The sequence below is a fragment of the Lygodium microphyllum genome, chromosome 3 (genome assembly GCF_053477565.2).
Source record: "Lygodium microphyllum isolate KBCC chromosome 3, Lygodium_microphyllum_v1.1.10, whole genome shotgun sequence".
Taxonomy (NCBI): Eukaryota; Viridiplantae; Streptophyta; class Polypodiopsida; order Schizaeales; family Lygodiaceae; genus Lygodium; species Lygodium microphyllum.
In genome coordinates, this window is record NC_141137.1 from 77,182,982 (window position 1) to 77,204,368 (window position 21,387).

Sequence of the window (21,387 nt, forward strand, 5' to 3'; positions counted from 1 at the left end):
TGATGGAAAGCGTGAACTGAGAGTGATTGGCAGATCAGGTTGCCCACAACATGTCCTTATAGGTAGTTTTGGGCACGTTTCCTTCTATGCATAGATAAATCCTTTTAACATAAGTAAAGCTTTTTGGGGCTGTTTTTAAGGAGCAAAATTAGGCATGGATGCATTGGGATTCAATGCTAATGCAAGCCTTGATTTTGGTGGCTTGCATATGGGCGCCCAAGCCCTAATTCACATGCGGCTTTTTCTGGAGTGTTGTCCCACCTTTTAAAGGAGGGTGCATGGCCCTGTTCATTGTCCTGTGTTTGCTGATTCTTGGTGTGTGGAGAGGGAGCTTGTGGCATTTGTGGGCTGGTGCTCAACTGTTGTACTGTTTGATATTCATAGATGATTTCTGTTCCCATTTACATTCTCTTTTGTTCTGCTGTCTTTTATTGCTCTTCTAACACCGTAAAGGATCTGGGCTCAGTCATAGTGGCATTTTAAATCATGTGTCAATTGTTACTGTTTCAACTGCTGAAACTTTTGAAATGTTTCAGTTGAAACTTCATGGGCAAAAAAGTGTTGAGATTTCTTCTAATTGAGATTTATTTGCCATCATCCTGTGTTTACATGAGAAAGAAGGGAATTATACTGTTGCAGGAAGAATGGATGACGATTTTCAACCTTATCAATCTGCTTCATCTTTCGGAGGGCCAAGGGGTATTGGGAATGGGAAGGAAAGTAGTGGAGCAGGCTTTGCTCGCTCCAATTCAGAACAAATGGTTTACAGGTTGGAGCAAGATGCATATGTAGCTGTTCTTCGAGCCTTCAAGGCACAAGCTAAAGATCTTACTTGGGTAAAGCTGGTTTTGAAACATCTGGTTTCTGGCTTTTAATTACTTGACTCTTGAATATTTGTTTGGTGTTGTAGTCTAGGTTTGCAAGTAAGGAATTGTTATGTCATGTAAGCCGAAAGATGGTTGTTCCTGATGTTGTGGAAATCTTTAAAGAGAATATTTTAAATGGATTGATGCCCATGGGATTATATTGATCCTCTTGCTCAGAGATCTGTTTTTAAGTAGTGATTAGTATCCAATGAGGATGAAGTAGACTTCTTTTGAATGGGGTACAATAACTGTGCTGTTTTGAATTTTTTCTTCTAATTTCTGGGAGCATCGCATTCAAAAATTATGGTTGTGATTCTTCATATTGTGCAGGCAAAGATACAGGTTATCTCTAGCTTACGGAAAGAATTAAATATTTCTCATGACCAGCATGCAGAGTTTGTGACGAGGATTAAGCCGTATGGTTTGTCTCAACAATACAGGTTTTGCATGCCTTTTATGCACTTTCTTGGCTGGCAAGCTCTCTGTTTGAATGCAAAGATGTCTTCTAATTTGCACATTTATGTTCTAGGCATAAAGCAGAGCATTATCTTTAATGGCGTATTTAATAAACAGTTGTCAATAAGAGTGTCTTTCATGCTTATTCTCTTTCCAGTAGTTCAAAGATAGTCTTATTTTGTTGTGGTTCCTGATATTCTTTGAAATGTTCATGTCATTTTTTTAAAAGGGATGAGGAGGTCGGTTCGATTTCTGCTCGAAGTTTCATACCAGTCCCAGATTCAGCTGTTGGTGATTCTTGCGAAAGGCAAAAAGATGCTTATGGTTTACAATCATTCCCTTTTGCATCCTTAGATCCAAGTCTTTCTGGACAGCGGCCACAGCCTGGTAGAGGGAAAGGCAAAAAAAGCGAAGGGGTATTCATCTATCTTGTTTGCAACCAGCTTTCTGCGCAAGTGGTAGTTCAGATGCCATTACTTTTGTGGTGATACTTTCTTCTTTGGAAAGGGATTAACAGGCAAGGCAGCTGGCGACATCAGCAGCTTCAACTGTAAATGTGTATTCAGTTGGTCCACCTGCTGTTGAAAACTCTGCACGAGGAGTAGATCTTACTATTGGAAGACGAGTGAAAATAAGATGGCCTGCAGATCATACATTCTATGAAGCTGTAATAACACAGTATGACTCTTCCCGTGTAAGTGTCCCAGCTTGATATTGCACATTTCAAGTGGTACTACCTTATGACAATTAACTGTAATACAAGTGTTTTGGGGAGAACTAGGCCCAAGTGAAGATTATTGACTCATAATTCCGTAGGTCTCTGGTTGTAGTTGCAGCAGGATTGTGAATCTTCATAGGGTTAACATTAGCATGTTTTATATTTTTTGAACCACACGAAATAAACATTGCATGGCCAGAAGCAAAAGAATCTAAAGCTTAGTTCTTTTTGTGGGATTGGATGTTGCATGCCAAACTACTTCTGGTAAGGCAGCTCCTGTTTTGGATCAAGTTGTAACTTTGGCTGTGGAAAAGTCTTGTAATGCTGAAGATCTGATTTATGCACTCAAAACAGTAGGTAAATTGAAGTCTATTATGTAGGATGGTCTCAAAGCTGAATTCTTTCAACATTTTGCATTTGGAAGATTTTTTGTTGCTCATCATTATAAAAGACCATGGTCAAGCGACCAGCATCTTACTTCAATGTGGCATATGCAACGAAACCAAAGTATATCGGTGTTTGATGTCATCTCATCAGGAAAGTAAAAAGTAACATCCCAGGCTAAGACTAGTATGTGCAAATCTAAGAAACGTGTGTACAAGTTGTCACCAAAATGAGACATGGGTTTAACGATTTAATTAAAGTGGACTCTAATTCTAGTACCCCTAGCTCTTGGCACGGTGACCATTGTACTAGTACTGAAGGATTTGACACTGGGATATGCAATAGACAAGTGTATAGATTATGTGCAACAAGGAAAGAGCAAAAGGAATAAGGTGCAATATGAATCTTTCATTAAATTGAAAGTTTGTATCTTAGAATTGAGTTACATTAAAAGTTTCACCCAGTAAGTAGTGTATTACATAAGTTATAAAGCAGACCTTGAGTTTAAGTTTGGTCCAATGATTGAGCAACTCGCTTATGACTAATGACCAAGTTATTAATTAGTCCTTAATAAAAAACGATATTGGATTGAGGAGTAGCTGGTTACTTATGTAGAAAGCTGATCTTGGCTTTTGGGATCTTGTTCTCTCTCACTTTTTCGAGACAACCAATTTTTTTTTTTTGCTATAGAAGTTGTAGTTTTCAGCCATGGAACATAAGTCAATAGTATGTATGGAGTCGGGAGAGTAGCCAATCTTGTTCTCTCTGCATGGGAAATCCATCGAGTGGCTTTGTAACTCCATTTATAGCAAAGTATTCTACTGTTTTTGACCTAATTCTTAGAAAAACAAGTTACTACAGTACTATGGGTTGAAATTCTCTCGCCCTTTGAGATCTCAAGCCTAGCTTACTTTTCGAACAACTTTGTTGCTAAGAATGGGATTTTCTTATAGTTTCATTTCGAGAAAACTTTCTGTTTGCGAGAGGAATAGTGTGTGATTGCATGGGGGTTATGCATGATAGTTGCCTAGACGAATGCTTTGTGAAATTGGGCTCAAATGTTGATTGTCATTTTTAGGGTTTGGTAGAATAAATTGTACATGTGTATTTTTGAAGACCCTACAATTGGTTGGAGGCCAACATTAAAGGTGATAAAGTTCGTTGTGAACTTGCGGATCGATTGTGTTGTGTGAAATCTCAGAAATACAATCATTCTATTGCAAGAAATGCATGGAAAATGAGAGAAATGCAAGGCTAGCTAATGGAATGCATATTGCACGGATTAGAGTCATTGCCCTTTGTTTTCGAGCATCAATTGAATGTTTGTTTGTTGTGGCACGAATGTGGATCTGAATTGTAGGTCTAAATTCACTTAGTTTGACAGTGAATTGAGTGTCCAAAGATTAGGGAAAAATACTAGGATTGATGCATGAACAAGGTTGAGGCTTTGTAAAGTAGATTGGATTCGTTTGGAACTTAGATTTGCATGTATTACACATTGTTTGTAGCGGTATAGCAATGTTGGACAAGATTTGCACCACCTCGAATGTCACTTTTGAGAGTCAATTGAACTTGGAAAAACATGCATTCAAATGCATTACGGTTGTTAGAGTGTGAATAGATAGATTTGTTATGCATTTGGTCAAGGTTGGTGAGAGCAAGTGAGGATACTATGCTAGAGACAAGTTTGGGTTGATTCAAGAGTGAAGCACATGGAAATCACTGGCATCAAGAGAATGCTAGTTTGTGACAACAAGTCACTTGTGATTCACATGAGCTTTGAATAATTATAAAGGTATACTGAAAGGGGTGCAAAACTTTGGGGCCTATTGTGCTAGAGTATTCTAGCTCTCTTGTTTAGTGAGTCCTTTTTTAATTTACTGAGTTATTTCATTCGTGTAAGTTAGTTTATGATCACTATTCTTTAGATTATTTCCGAAGGCTAGTTTTAGCAGTGGAGTCACCTTGTCTACTATCCGCATTTTTGTCCCCTTGTAGGAACTATCTATTTCATCAATGCTGTCTTCTCTATCATATCCATGTATATGACCTTTGCTTGTGTGCACTTTTGGAAGAATGGTGATGGGCTCTCCCAAATCTACGAAAGGGACAAACCTGCTTAATTGTGCTGATAAAAACATTTGTATCTAGGATAAATTTTTTTTCAAACTCTGGAGCAAGTTTCTCCCTATCCCATCTAGGGGGGAGACCACTTATCCTTATTTCTCTCTCATTACTTTCAATCCTCTCATTTTTCTTGATTATTAACATATCCTCTTCACAAAAATACGTTGAATCAAATGAATTTACTTTTTGTACGTGGTTGGTCAATTTTGCTTGCAATGACTCTATTATGGGCTCTTCCTTGGCTTTTTGTTCCTTCTTCATACTTTCTAGTTGTTCTTATAATTGTTTGATATGCTCTTTCTTGATCATTGTGGAGAACTAGATTCCCATAGTCTTGATTGGCCAATCCTTTAGCAACCTGAAAGGCCTTTCATTCCATAGGTCAATGTAATGTTAAAGGGTGTAGTTTTTACAGGTGGGTCAGCCTAGGCTAGTAGAATTGTATGGCTGAGAATGCCAACTCATGCCCCTGTGTCGACAATTTTTTTTCGAGTTGTGTTGCCCAATAGAAGGATAGGGAGAATTGTGTGTATCTTTGGTCCTTCCTAGAAGGTGCTGACTTGTAAAGTTTTTGACATGGGGTTTAGGGTTAGGTTGTGAACTTTTTTCATCTCCTGCACAATAGGTAAGACTTTCACGTGAAGGCTTTGCTGTTGTTAGGGGGACCAAAGGTGTCCGGAGGTTGAGTGTTGTAGCAAAGATTTTTTCTTTTTTTCTATTTGTACTGCTAAGGCATAGGGGGAAGTTATGTGAGTAGGTCCCCAAGGGGTTTTCCTTTCCCCACTTCGATCTGTATTGCACAACCCTACAAGGGTGTGGGATTGCAGGGTTGCAGGTAGGGGTGGGGTAGGATGGCTTGTAGGTAGGCTCGGGGCTGTGAAGTGATACTAGAGTTTGCACGTGAGAGAACACAAAATGTATGAACACAACTAGAATACTTAGATGAGCGTAAAAACATAAAAACACAAATAGAGAAGAAAGAGAATCATGAAGTGAATGAATAAATGCTGTAAATGAATGACAGTGTGCACACGATGCTGTAAATGAATACAACTAGAATACTTAGACGAGTGCAAAAACATAAAAACACAAATAGAGAAGAAAGAGAACTATGAAGTGAATGAATGAATGCTGTAAATGAATGATACTGTGCACAAGATGCTCGAAGCATAGTAGTGGAAGTAGTTGGAGATTGATGCCCAATGGAGATGGATCTTGAGGGTTGTGACCACTAGTTGGAGCTGAAATGATGCTGAAGTGGAAGGACCGTAGGCTTGAAACCAAAATGCAACAGTTTTTGGAGCTGGAATTGGTAAACGTAGCAATGTAATTGCCAGAAGATGATGCCAGCTGATCATTGGCAGCAAGATGGAGCTGAATGATAGTTGTAGGATGATGGTATGATGCAGGGTGGCCTGCAAGATTAGTAAATGTAGGCAACATGGGCAACAAACAAGGTGACGGATGATAACATTAGCAGTATGCAACAAAATGAAGCTTGGAAGAGGGTGCTAGGTGGCTGGTGGCAGCTGGCAGCTGGAATCAGGTCGCTTTGGTGGTGATGATGACGCAGCAGTGGTCGCGAGTGCTGGACAACCACTACATGGTGTGGGCGGATGATTGAAATTTGTAAAATAGGGATGAATTGAGTGGCTAGGCAGCCTCCGATCTATAGATATGGATCCTCCCAAAGTTTGGGTGTTTGCTTATGGGTCACAAACTTTGGTAAAATTTGAGTTTTGGGGAAGTTTTAATGAGCTAATGAAGATTTAATGTGCAAGGCATCTTTTTTAGCTTAATAGGGGTAGGATTATAGGCAAGGGTGGGGTGGGACACGACAGGGTGGGCCCGGTTGTTATGTAAGCAGAGGCAAGGTGAGGCAAGAAATTATGCAAGTATGGGTGGGGCGAGATAGCAAGCAGGTAGGGGTGGGGCGGGATGGTTTGTAGGTAGAGGTGGGGTAGGGCTAAAGATAGGGACATTATGTAGGTGGGGGCCGAGCGGGGCTATAGGCAAGGGCGGGCGGGGCAAGGTGTGCGCATGCGTGCACACACACACACACATACACACAGAGGTATCACAAAAGGCCAACTCGCTCTATGAGGCTATAATTGATACATTTGAAGTTCAAAAAATTGTCATGTAACCTAAAAGGAAACATCTAACTAGAAAAAAAAAAACCTAGAAATACTAAACAAAGCACTAGAGATCTAATTCAACGTGGAACTGATATAAGGATCGATATTTATTATTATCCCAAGATCTCTCTCATAGGTCAGTCGAACATGGATAGGCTGAAGTGTTGAGTTAGGGTTGCTTGATAATGTGCCAATATTGTCTAGATTCTTCGATAGCGCCTCAAGCAGGGATGTGGACTAGTGGGCATGGGTGGTGTGGTCTGCATCTGTCGGTGGCTTTGTCTAGGGTGACTCCCTATGGCGGAACCAAAGATCAGTTTGGGGTATGCTTTGAGTTATTAGGTGTAGCCACAACTTTGAAGAAGTCACCAAGAATTGTGCTATTGTGAATCCCAAGATATCTCTCTTGAGACTGTAAGAGGTTATCTCTATGTTGACACAACTCTAAAAGGACGAGTCTGAGGTTTTGCTGATTTAGGAAGTTCATTACCTTGGATAGTAGTTCAAATCCCTCTCGAAACAAACAGTGAAAGTACCCTTTGATCTCATAGTACATTGGGCACTTGCATATGTAGTGCTTCTCAGTCTATGGCTCAAGCTAACAAAGCTGGCCCTTTGTGGGAAGGGGATTTGCTTCCTTCATCTAGTAGTGATTGCTTTGTTGTAGCTCTTCTTCTATGGTAAGAGACTTGATCCCCAAATAGGACCTCCATATGAGTGCTAGGGTAACCAATGTATAGAAGCACCAAAGCCTTGTCCGGGGCTGTGGAATTGTATATGTGCACATTGGTTCTTCATGGCTCCTAATGCTACATAGCCTCGGGTCAATCTATCCTCAATTGCTCTCCTCATAGTGAATCTCGGTTGTGCGAAAGTAATTCCCAAATAGACATATATTTGGACTTGCTCCACTATCTACCCATCATATGTAAGCTGAGATATTGATCATGTCATCTACTAGGTGGAGATGTTAAACACCATGACCTTGGGCTTCCCAAGGTTCATTGTGAGGTCTCTCTCTTGGCAAAAGGCATGTAGTGTATCTAGGTGGTGCTGTAGCCTACAACCCCTTTGGGGTATCTAAGATAAGTATAATATCATTTGCATATAGTAAAAGAGGTATTAATACTCCTCAAAGGCAGGTTCCATCTTCTCCCAATCTATGATAGTTGGATATCTCATCAATATATAGGTTGAAGAGAGTGGATAAAGGGGGGAAACCTTGCTTCACTCCAAGTGCTGATGATATCCTTTGACACCCCTCATAGAACTTAGACATATCCAATGATTGACTCATATAATGCCAGGACACCCCATTGAATCTTAGTAAGGATCCCCAACTCATGTAGTCTTTGCACCCTCTCTTGAATCGTGCATATCTACACCTCCAATTTTGGTAGATCTTTGTCCATTTGCTCAACTCATGCTCTAGTATGGATCCATAAAGCTTGGCTAAAATGTGGCCAACCATGACTATTTTATAGTTCGTGGGAACAATAGGATCTCCAACTTTCAAGATTGGTATTATAGTGTTAGTTGACCAATTGGCAGGAAAGCCTTCTATTATGAGGATGCGAAATTTTGATACTTTGCTTAGCATTTGATTAAGTTATCAATCAAATGTGCTAATGTGAGGTTAACATGTGATGTGCAAGTTAGTTATTTAACAATGGCTGGCAAATGACCCTAGGATGTCAATGGGCGTCAAAGGAAAAAGTTGTAATAAGTTATCCAAGGCATGTACTATGTGGTACTTGGTGTTGGATTTTGATCTAGAAGATTTTATTAGCCATTAGTATTAGTGGATATTAGAAACTAGGCATTAGTTAATGTAAATTCAGGGGCTAATAAATGCTTGGGAATACTTGGATGACAAATTGGTCTAGCCAATTTAATTGTTGGTTGGTTAGATTATTTTTTTGGGTACAAAAATTATTATTAAATTTCAGAGTTTATATTCTCAAAATTAATTTAATGGGTTGGAATATGCTGAAAATTGAGTTTAGAAGGTCACCACTTGCCAAAACTTCCCCATGCAAGTTTGGCAAAGCCGAATGGGGATTGAAGGGAGAAGAAAATCTCATTTTTGCATTTTGGAGCGGTTGGGAAGAGGTGTTGGGCTTCTATGCGTGCCTTTGGAACCATTTCCTAGCCATTGGAGACCATTTTGGTAAAGAGAACTACATATTCTTGACCAGGGGAAGCTGATGATTGCAGCGGTTGATGCACTTCCTTTTGAAGATTACAAGCTTTGATGCTCCCTTTGTTATTGATGAATCCCTTTGGGGCTAAAAAACCAGGTCACCAGCTCATTTTCACTGAGTTCTTGTGACAAATCTTTGAATTTTCTCTCTCTACAGCATTCTCCCTCTTTCTCTAGCCATTTTTTAGCTTTGCTCCAAGTTTTACAGCAATCCAGCCATTAGAGGTGGAGACACTGATGAATCTTTGTCTAAATTATAGTAGAAATTAGGGTTTGACAACCACCTCTCGGGGAGGGTACCCAGATTTGATAGCTTTGGACTTCAATTTTCAGAGATGAAATTAGAGTATTTTAGGAGGATTTAAGAAACCAACCGGCTTGAATTTGGGGCTAATTTATTTTCCAAGGAGCATGGGTGAAGGCCAATCCCCTAGCAAATCAAGGGGAAAATTGAGTTGAAGGCTTACTAGAATTCATGACAACAAGAGACACTTGGGTTAGTGGAGGAGATTGAAGAATCTCAGTTGTACTCCATCCATTTGTAATACAAGTTAAAGGGATAGTACAAGGAGAGCTAGTTTTGGTGTCAACAGGTTGTCTATTCTTCAAGATTAAGTGGTAACATTTTTATTTTCAGTATATGTGAATTTTATGCTTGTTGTAATTGCTGATTAATCAAGTCATTATCACTCTTTGAGAAGAAAGGTTGGTTTTATGGTTCCATTGTCGGGTTACCCTTGACTTGGTAGGCCAGATTCACTTGATTTAAGGTTAAAAGCTTTGCTCTAGTGTTGAAATTATATTCAGCTCAGCATTACAGCAATAATGTCTTCGGATAGTGAGATGGCATCAAGCAGGGATGATGCCTCTCAAATTTCAATATGAAGATTCACAAAGTATTGGGGGAAATGCAATACTTGATCTTGGACAAGGAAGGCACATAGCATGGGAAGCAAGATGAAAATGTTGGTTTAGATCGAAATGTGGGTCATTCTAGGCCTCTAGAAGTTGATGATTTGTAAAAGGGAGCGGAATTTGATGACTAGTTTAAAGATCACTTGAGGATAGTAGCTGAAATACTTGTGCAATTGACAAAAGATCCTTAGTTTATGCACTTTTTGTACCCCTTAAAGAGGGTAGCAAAGTTGAGAAGAGGAAATCGTCTTCAAGGAGCTTTGGCCCTTGGGACAACAAGATGCACATAAGGAAGAGTCAACACAGTAGCATGATGTGCCAAATGTGGATAGTGAGCATAAGGAAATGATGCTAGTGGGGCAATTGATGTATATGCAAGCCTAACTTGAAAGGGCCAATCCAATGTTTTTTGGATAGCAAGGCATGCATGCTAATGTGGGTCACCTGCAGTACTTTGGTGGTGGTTCCGTTTTCCAAGCAATGGCTGATAATTCTTTAGCCATGGGGATGCAAGGACCGAATGTATTTGGTATGCAGCCACCTATACATGGTATTTAAGGCCTAATGTATCCAGCTATGGCAAGTGGAATGGAAAAACCCAATGTATAGCAATGTTGGCATAATGCCATGGTACAAAGTGGCAAGTTTTGCAATGCATATATGCAGCCCAGAGTGTTTGGGACTCATGGTATTAATGCTGGTCATGCAAATTCTCCATATAGTGTTGGTCATGAGGAAAAATGCAGCTACTAATGCATGCAATGTATGGGAAAATGTGTCTCGATATGACTGCTAGTATGCAAATTCCTGTGCATAGTCACATTGCAATAGTCCAAAGTATGCAAACAAGAATGTTTTTTAATGCATCTAGGATTCCTAGCATGTTAGCTACACATGAGGGGCTCATTAACTAGGTGCAATGTTGCATATTAGTTAAGTTGAAATTGTAGCAATGTGAAAGTATGAAGGATCACAATGCTCAAGAGGAAAAAAGGTCTAGAACCTAGTGAGTTTTTGGGGCATGAAGAGTTGAAGTATCCATGTCCTTCTTGGTGAAGTTTTAGTATTGGTTTACCTATTGATGGATGCTAAGTGGATGGAAGAGACTTGGCAAACCCCTCTTAGTTGTTATACCTTTACCTTGAGGCTTTTCGGTTATATCCGATGGCTCAGTTAGGCTTAGTAGAGTAGGGTTTAGAGCATTGCTACCTCAAGGGGAAGGTAGTACTTCCACTCCTCTTGTGATAGACAAATCTTGTGTATAGTGGATTTCGGATATATTTAGTATATATCCAGAATATTGTGCTGATAGTATGTCTGCCATGAGGTCACTATTCAATGTACTAGTCACTGTGGTTTGGTATGGTTTCCACTACAACTTTGAAAGTATACATTTGCATCGGTATGCATCAGTGAATAATCATCATAGATTGATTATCATTTGTTGCTTTTTACTGGATGATTAAGTTCTTTGTGGTATTCAGCTGGTTTGTGGATAGCAGTGTGTTTTATGAATGCCATTGATAGTTCAGCTATGTTTTATGATTAGTTTATGCCTTGCTATGGTTTTTTGGCCAGAACCATTGTGATATGCTATTGAGAGATGCATTCTATGGGTGGAAGTTTTGGATTATTTATGAGTCTTATGTTTTCTTTATACTGGCTGGAAATTTTCAGCAAGTGATTCGCTTTAGCATGGTTAAACAACAATGGCTAATGTTGCTTAGACTATGATGCATTTTGGGAAATTCTAGTATAGTATGCTTTGCTTTGGCACATTGTAGTGCAATCCAAGATGATTGCAAGGATTTCAAGGGGGTGGTGTATCACAAGGATGTGAAATTTTGATGCTTTGCTTAACATTTGATTAAGTTGTTAATCAAATGTGCAAATGTGAGTTGCACATGTGATGTACAAGTTAGTTATTTCACAATGACAGACCAAGGACCTTGAGATGCCAATATACGTCGAAGGCAAAAGTTGTAATAAGTTATCCTTGGCAAGTATAGGTGGTACTTGGTGTTAGATTTCAGTCTAGAAGATTTTAGTAGCCATTAATATCAATGGTTACAGTAGAAACTACACATTAATTAAATAATTAATACCAGTTTAGGGGCTAATAAATGTTCAAAATACTAGGATGACAAATTGGCCTAGAAATTTAGTTGTTGGTTGTTCGATTATTTTTTTGGGCACACAAATAACTATTAAATCAATTTTTAGAAATTATATTCTAAAAATCAATTCAATGGGTTGGATAATGTTGGAAATTGAGTTTAGAAGGTTGCCACTTGGTGGAACATGCCCATGCAAGTTTAGGAAAGTTGGATTGGGACTGAAGGGAGATTCCTTTTGATTTTTGCATTTTGGAGCTAATAAGAGGAGGTATTGGAGTGTTGCTGTTTGCTTTTGGGGCCATTTCCTAGCCATTGGAGATCATTTTGGTGAAGTTGACTACATTTTCTTGACCTGGGGAAGATTGCAATTGTGGTTGATGCACTTTCTCCTGAAGATTATAGCCTCTGATGCTTCCTCTGCTATTCGTAAATCCATTCGGGGTTGGAAAACCGGGACAACTCCTCAATTTCACCAAATTCTCGTGACAAATCTTTGAACTCTCTCTCCCTGTAATATTCTCTCTTTCTCTAGCCATTTTCTAGGCTTTACCCCAAGTTTTACAACAATTTAGCATTGGAGATGGAGATTTTGGTAAATATTTGTTGTAAATGTTAATTTACAGTAGAAATTAAGGTTTGATAGCCACCTTGGAAAGGTGGCCAGGCTTGAAGGCTTCGGACTTGAATTTTTAAAGCTGAAATTAGTGTATTTTGGGAGGATTCAAGAGGCCAACCAACTAGCATTGAATTTGGGGCTAATTTATTTTCCAAGGAGTACGAGTGAGGGCCAATTGTAAAAAATAATAGGTATGCTGTGATACCATGTCAAAATAAGCGACAGTGCAGAGAGACAGTAGGGTTTGTGGGGACTAACATAGAGTGTGTACGGAAAACACTAAGAGATAAGAGAAACTCAGAAACACAAGAATAACATGGTGATGATGCACTGAATCATGCTATGAGGAGAGAAGCTAATACAGCGGAGTCGAAAGCTCAAAAGATAATTGCACTGTCTTGTTTGAATTAGGTGGTAGCACCTATCGAAAATATGCACAGTGAAGGGAGCGAAATGTAGTCCTCCGGGCAGTGGGCTATTGAAGTTATCTCATTGAAAGGCGAAGGACAGCTATTGAGGGAGCAAACCGCAGTTTTCTAATACTATTGGAGATGTGGAAGATGATCACCAGCCATCGAGGGAGTGAACTGCAGTCCTTTGACATCGGGGAGTGACTTGGGCAGCAAAATGCAAATCCCAGAGTGTCAGAGCTGTCAAAAGCAGGGAGAGAAGCTCAGATGCTGACGCCAAATGATGGAGGATGAGCCGGGTTGCAAAAATGTAGGTCCCAACAGCCTCTGTGAGAGACGAGTGATGCCAGGTGATGGAGGAGGAGCTAGGTTGCAAAAATGTAGATCCTAGTAGTCCCTATGATAGACGAGTGATACTAGGTGATGGAGGAGCCAAGGTTCAAAAATGCAAGTCCAAGCAGCCCTTATGATAGACGAGTGACACCAAGTGATGGAGGAGAAGCCAGGCTACAAAAACACAGGTCCTAGTAGCCCTTGTGATAGACGAGTGATGAAATCATTGATGCTTGGTGATGTAGACTATCGCTAGAGGCTAGGATGCTGACACCAAGTTGGAGATGATGACGGCAAGCAAGGAGAAGACCTTTAGACTGAAAAACGTAGGTGAAGGTGGGGCCTGAAGGAGAAGGGTGTTGATGCCAAGCAGAGCATGGTGACGCTAAGTGGAAGATGCTCTAAATGTAAGGCCTAATGCTGGAACAGGGCGCTTGAAGCAGAAGAAGAAGAGTGAAGGCAACCACGAGCCATGAACCGCAATGTCCCCTTGAAGGGGTGTGAGGGTAGTGCAAGGGACTGGTGAGAGAATGGAAGTGGTGGTGGTGACCAAAGAAGGTGGTCAAGAGTGACTGAAGAGAGAGAGAGAAGAATAAATGAAGTGACTGCTTATTTATAGGCATAAGTTGTCTAGGGTGGCGCACCAGTGTGTGAGTGTCCACTAAAAAAGTAGTCAAAATGTGGACACTAGCCCTTTTTGGGGATGCCAGTTTGAAACACAATGAAATGTGTGAATTGAAGAAGTGGTTTATCAACACCTCCTCTCAGGCCCAAAAAGGGATAAAGAAAGACGAGCGAAGAGAGATATGATGAAGAAGAAGAGGATCTCGGAGATCCAAGATTTCCACCTGAGAGGCAACTTGTAGTAACGAATACTAGACGAGATGAACTGTAGAACCTGACTCCACCTCGGAAGAGAAGCCACTAGCTCCGTAACTCCATGCTAGAAGGAATTCAAAGGTCTCATCACCAAGTCGCGACTAAACCTCCAAGGCCTTGATCTAAGTAGTCATTGAAGATCCTTGGTATCAGGAGGAGAAATGAGTGCTGGAGGACAACCATCCCAAAAGTGTAAATGGAGGGTGATGAACTTTAGGATGAGAAGGTGCCCCCTCTGAAGCTGAAGAAGTAGAAGCCCCTTTTTAGGGCAAAGAGAGTACATCCCCCTCTTAAGCCCCATCTACGAGAGAGGAAATCTAAAAACTCATGGATCACGGACTCCGAATCATTTGATGATGAAGTGTAGCCAATCATACCGAAGAAGGTATTTGGGATGTCCCACTCTGAGAGATGGCCTCTCGAACTTGAGTAGTCAAGAGTGGGGAAAGGTGAGGCTCTTAGGCTGAGCCAAGTATAGGCAATAGTCATTGTCTCTTATTTAGTGGAGCGAACGCCAAAGCCGAAGTAATAGAAGGTGTTGAACAATTGGTGTCTCTCGAAGGAGCGGATTGTTGAGGGGATGGTATCCAACAATCATTGTCTCTTGAGGGAGTGAACTGCAAAACCGCGGGTTATTGAGGTGGCATTCCTAAAACCCTAGAAGAAGTAGAAACAACCTCCATAGCACATTACACTCATGAGAAGCCCGTGGTACCAGTTAATCCTCTTGTGAATCAAAAGGGCTTAGTGCACATTAGATGCATCTTATTGCCTTGAGCATAAAAATTTGAAAGTCAGTGCAGAATAAACTCTGTGGCCTAGAAGGGAGAGATGGCACGAGTGCCTAGGTTAGATGTAGGGAGCAAAGGTCCATAGCGTGGCAAGTATTGATGAGGGTTTCGGTGATACCAAAAGAGGAGCACCCAGTGGCCTGTCCATCTGCCTAGGAAGAAGTCATAGCATCGAAGTGTCGATCTGTAAAAGGGTGGGTGGATGGGAGAGAAAAAGAAATGTATCTTTGTCTCTTGGTGATGTAGCAGAAATGAAGGGGGAAATTAGTAGATGATGCCAAACCTGCAACTCGTCTTTGCTTTTCTCTAATGAACATGATCTTTAGCTCTTTGAGCTCTTGCGCTCTAATACCATTTCAAAAATAATAGGTATGCTCTAATACCATGTCAAAATAAGTGATAGTGCAAAGAGATAGTAGGGTTTGCAAGGAGCAACACAGAGTGTGTACGGCAAACATTGAGAGAGAATAGAAACTCAGAAACACAAGAACAAAGTGATGATACATTGAATCATGCTATGAGAAGAAAAGCTGATACAATAGAGCCGAAGCTCAGAAGATAACTTTATTGTTCTATCTGAATCAGACGGTAGTACCTGTGCAAAATCTGCATAGTGAAGGGAGTGAAACACAATCCTAGGGGCAGTGGGCTATTGAAGTAATCACTGAAAGGTGAAGGACAACCATTGAGGGAGCAAACCGCAGTTCTCTAATGTTGTCAAAGATGTGGAAGATTGTTGAGGGAGCAAACGGGCTGTAAAACGCAAATCTCAGAGTGTCGGAGCTGTCAAATGCAGGGAGAACAACCCAGATGTTGACACTAGGTGGATAATGATGGTGTTGGATGATGGAGGTTGAGCCGGGCTGCAAACACACAAGCCCAAGCAGGCCTCTATGAGAGATTAGTGACGCCAGGTGGTGGAGGAGCCAAATTGCAAAAACGCAAGTCCCAGCCCCTATGATAGATGAGGGATGCTGGGTGATGCAGGAGCCAGGTTGCTAAAACGCAAGTCTGAGCAGCCCTTGTGATAAACAAGTGATGTTGGGTGATGGAGGAGAACCCAGGCTGCAAAAACACAGGTCCTAACAGCCCTCATGATAGACGAGTGATGAAATCACTGGCGCTCGGTGATATAGATTGATTGTCGCCAGCGGCTAGGATGTTGATGCCAAGCTGGAGGTGATGATGCCAGGCAAGGAGAAGATCTCTAGATTGAAAAACGTAGGTGAAGGTGGAGCTTGAAGGAGAAGGGCGCTGAGGTTAGGTGGAAGATGCTCCAAATGCAAGGCTTGATGTTGGAACAAGGCGTCTGAAGGAGAAGAGGAAGGGTGAAGGCAACCATGAGCCACAAACCGCAATGTGCTCCTGAAGGGGTGTGAGGGCAGTGGAAGGGGTTGATGAGAGAAGGGAAGTGGTGGTGGTGACCAAAGAAGGTGGTCAAGAATGACTAAAGAGAGAGAGAAGAATGAATGAAGTGACTGCTTATTTATAGGCATAAGCTGTCTAGGGTGGTGCACCACCTTGTGGGCATCCACCTTAAAAGTGGCCTAAATGTGGACACCAACCCTTTTTGGGGATGTCAATGTGAAATCCTAAAGGAAGTGTGTGAGTTGAAGAAGTGGTTTGTCAACACCAATCCCTTTGCAAATGAAGGGTTAAATTGATTGGAGGGCTTGCTGGTCATTTGTGACAACAAGAGGCACTTGGATTAGTGGAAGGTGAAAAATCTCAGTTGTGTTGCATCCATTTGCAATACAAGTTAAAAAAATACTGTAGAGGGTGCTAGTTTTGGGCCAATAGGTTGTCAATGACAATTGTTGTTATTGTTGATTAATCAGGTCATTGCCACCCTCTCTAAGAATGAAGGCTGATTTCACCTTTAGAAAGGATGCTATTGAATTGGTTGGTTAGGAGTGGGGACAACATGTCTTTGGTATACAAGAGGTGCTCTACTGCCAGTCCATTGTGGTCCTATGCTTGACCATTTTGGAGTTTGTCAATGGTATCTCCAATCATAGTTATGTTGAAGAAGGTTGGGGAGGTGGGTCTACTCTTTGGCGGTTGAGGGAGAGAAGGCTATCTAGGCACCTAGTAGAGTGAGGTAGCATGTGTGTCATGTTCTTAGAGAGTTAGTGTCACCAGGTGGTGATACCTTTTTGCAGTTGCTTTCCTTATTTACTTATATAAATATTTTATTTTATTTTTCTTTAGTTGTTGTTGCTTTTTAACCCCAAAGTTCTCTTGGATTAAGCTGGGATCTTTACAAGGCCAGAAGAGGCAGCCATTGTTGGGACAAATTGAACTAATGGTTTGTCCCAGCCTTAGGACCGGTTCCATATTGAATGGGCATTGAAGAATAGAATGCCAGTGGTTTGGGACTGTGTGCTTAGCCACTAGAGATGGTGCAGGACAATGAGCCTGGCCAAGACAAAAGATGCACATGTGAGAATGCTCATGGAATAAAAGTCATCGTAACTGAGCCACATTACACTTTTTGATGTGGTTTCAATGATAAAAGTTGCTTAGAACAACTTGAGGAATGTAGGGGTCACCATCCCTAAAATTTAAGGAGTTACTATTTTTGGATTCTAGAATCTGTTCGTGTCATTATCTTCGTTTTTGCATGAGGATTAATTCTTTCATCTATGCCGATGTCAAATTTTGCACCGATCATGGAGAATTATAGACCGGAAGGTTTAAACGGGAAAATTATTACATGTATGCCATGTGGCACAAATTCCCAAAAGAGAGAGAGAGAGAACATTAAAAAAAACGTAATAGACTAGAGGGACAGATCTGAGAGTGAAGTTTTGAGGAGCTAAGGGCAGATTGCTGCAAGTCCATTAGCTTTGGAGAGTACTTTTTCGTCTCTGACTCATGTATGGAAGTAGAGCTTGCTCCCTTTGGTCAACTCTCTCTCTATTCTCAAAGGAAATACTCTGCATGATGGGCTGATTCCATCAAAGGTACATTTTTGTGTTTTCTTTGCATTTCTGCTGAGGCAAGAGCCTCACTATCCAGGTTCAGGAGCAGCTATTGGTTTCTCCAATGTAGGAACTAAAGAAAGTGATGACCATGCCACACAGGAACAAGGTTTTTCAGCTCTGATTTAGTGCTGTTTATGGGACTGTTTTACTGCTAGAATGATGCTAGGGTAAAAGGGATGTTGTTCTGGGAACACTGGACAGTAAAAACAGTAGATACAGAGTTCTCCAGACTGCAATTCTGCACATGAATCATCGAGTTATGGTCACAGAAAATGCTTTCCTAAAAGGGTTGTTGTTTTGGATATGCTGGACATTAAGAACAGTAAATATAGAGTACTGCAGACTGCAATTTTGCACAAGAATCATTGAGTTATGGTCATAGAAAATGCTTTCCTAAAAGGGATGTTGTTTTGGATATGCTAGACAGTAAAAATAGTGAATACAGAGTTGTGCAGACTGCAATTCCGCACATGAATCATTGAGTTATGGTCACAGAAAATGCTTTCCTAAAAGGGATGTTGTTTTGGTCATGCTGTACTGTCCTTATGCAGCTAGGATTTACTCAGAAAACATGAAAACCAACTGTTCACAGGTCATATATTTTGGAACATTTCATTTTTGTAACTTTCCATCTTTTAATTAATAAAGAAATACCGAGAGGGGCACCGGTCTTCGGGGCTAATCTGGTATTGAGCGAGGGAGTGAGGTCTCTGTTTGTGTGTGTGAAAAGACAAGGTGTTAATTGAAGGAACTACCGCTTTATGTGTGTCATAGACCAGTTTCAGTTAGATTGAATATAAAAGTGTGAGATCTAAGAACAAGTGGTAGGGCTCGAATATGTAGGCTAAGCTATGTGCCCAACCCATTGACACTTATATAATTCTAGATGTTGTAAAGGATGCTCACAACTAAACACACACTCTTACACAATAAGGTGTGTTCACACACAGGGATATGGAGATCACCTCTTGGCTCTAAGAGGTGCACATGGACTAGCTATTCTTAATGGCCTGGCTCAACGCCCAAGATTGGATGCTCTCACATGCTTTCCACATAAGCATGCATCTAGATGGCTGAGAGGAGACCCCTCTACAGGACCTACACAGAGGCTTGAAGTGAGCACAATAGACTCCTTATCTCTCATCCCACATATACAATCTCTTACCATCTCCCCATGTCCCATTGCAAGAGCTGTAGATCATGTCTAACTTCATTTCAACATCACATGCTATTGATATGATTTGACCCCACTATGGAGGCACTCTTAGCAGTTTTCCATGTATCACATTATGAAAGAGGTGAGAAGTGGCTACTCTGACCATCTGCATTTGGCTTTGTAAGACATGGATCCATACATATCCTTGGAGGAGTTCACAACATAGCTTGCTTCCACACTCCATATGTTGGCTACCATGTATTTTCCTCGTACGTGTGTAACCTCTCTAAGTAAGTATGTCCCATAGAATAGTATGATAAGGAATGGCCATAGCCACAAGGGGTGGGACAGACCCTTGGGATGTTGGGACACCGTCCTCGTAACGGTTCCATGACGAGATGCATCACTTATAGAAGTGACATCATGTTAATATTTGTCACAAAGTGACAGAACGGGGATGCAAAATGTGATGGGATGCTTGTTTGTGACGGATTCAGGATAGCATTTGTGACGCACACATCATCATCTTCCATGGATCCATGATGGGACACGTCACTTACAAAAGTGATGTCACTGTTGGGGGTAAAGGCGCCTCCACCTAGCCGCCCGTGTATTACTACATTGATAGTACTCGCCACTGCACACTGCAGCTAGCGGGCGCCTGTCAAAGTCACTTATTCTTTATTCTTTTAGTGACAGTTTGAACAAAGAAAGGCCTAGCCACACATTGTGGTTGGGAGTTCCCACTTTTGAGTCTCTCTTTCTCTTAGCTCTTGCTCTCCATCCGCCATAGCTCTCACTGCCAAGCTTCTTCCTCCTGGGTTCCACTTCCCTTTCAACTGGTATCAGAGCAAAGGCATTGGAGCTTGCCTGGCATTCTCTTTAGCCCGGATTTGAAGAGCTTCAACCCGAGCTTCAATGGCAGCCATGGCACCTTCATTTGCAGGTATGCTTTGATCTCCCGTCTCCTCCCTGAGCTTCCGGACCTTCATCGGCTTCTTCTCGAGTTGCATTGGAGCCCCCTCGACATTGCCAAGTGCCCTCGAGGACTGTTGAAGACCCCCCCAGTCCCCAGGAACAACCAGCACAATTTTTGGTGCATTTTTAGGGGGCTCGGTTGACCTGCTCCTGGCATTTCCCTGCTCTTCCTCGGCTTTCCAGCGCTCTTGGCAACCTTCCTGATCATTGTTGGACTCCCCGACATTAGTGCTTGGCTCTGGTGATCGATTCGAGTGCTTTTCTCTTCAGTTCTTGCTGTATACACAGTCCCAGGACTGTCAAAACAGGGCATCACTTGCCATTTATTGTTTGATGCTTCTTGGCATTGCCCGTTTGATGCCTATTGATGCTCGATGATGCCTGGATGTTATGGGATGCTATGTCTATACTTTGGGACTGATTTGGAGCAGATTTGAGCACCATTTGAGCTTCATTTAATAGTAAATTGCTTGTTGTAATACAATGGACTGAAGCTCATTTACTTGGTGTATGCATTGGTTTATGGATACGGGATGCTTACTGGAGGTTTGAATGACCATACCGATGTATTTGGAGGTTGTCAAATGCTTCTACTTGGTTCCGCAATGCTTTTGAGCTTGGATTAGGCTCCAACTTGGTCGTTCTTCACTGGCATTTGGCTTCAGTTGGCATGCTTTGGACCAGTCTATGCCTATTGTCATTGCTTGACATTTAGGCTTCTTGCATTTATGCTTTGGTCAGATATGGATGCCACTTGGTTTGCCCATGCTTGACAGTTACTTGGAGCTTCGTCTTTAGATGTATTTTAGCATTTTGGATCTATTGGGCATTACATTTGGTTGTCAGTTACAGTTACATCCTCTTTGAATGCTTTTAGGCTTATGCTTTATGGGTCTGAGATAGCTTGGGATTTATGCTCCGGATGTACCCTACTGGGATTTGACATGTCTAATGCTATATATTCGATGTATTAGAGTGTCGCTTGCTCTCTTTGCATTTGACTTCACTTCCACACAGAGTCTTATTTACACTTGAGCTTGAGCTTGTGGGACAGTTACATGCATTTGCTCTCTTGAGAGCTTTATGTCTGTAGTTAGTCTATAGTGGACTGATTTGATACGCCTATTAGGGCCGGCACCTATCCTGTCACAGGTTTGTCAGTTTTGTATGCATCTTGGATGGTTGTGCATTGAGCTTCTTGCTCTATTAGTTGTGCTTGTGCTTGGTCTCTTCTCTTACCCCGAGACCCATTACATGCATTACTTCTAGACCTATGAGATGTCTCTTTCCTGATAGGTTATTGGTTTGACAGT

General features: G+C 41.3%; 1 protein-coding gene across 4 annotated transcripts in view; it reads left to right on the plus strand.

The window, feature by feature from the left end:
* Positions 1–21,387, plus strand: part of LOC148038528 (protein EMSY-LIKE 1-like) — a 99,895-nt gene that overhangs the window by 17,545 nt on the left and 60,963 nt on the right. For all 4 annotated transcript variants that reach the window (XM_087675435.1, XM_087675436.1, XM_087675437.1 and 1 more), the window contains exons 2-5: positions 640–836; positions 1,197–1,306; positions 1,552–1,738; positions 1,840–2,016. In XM_087675435.1, coding sequence (XP_087531561.1) covers positions 640–836; positions 1,197–1,306; positions 1,552–1,738; positions 1,840–2,016 — 671 coding nt within the window. The remainder of the gene's footprint in view (positions 1–639; positions 837–1,196; positions 1,307–1,551; positions 1,739–1,839; positions 2,017–21,387) is intronic.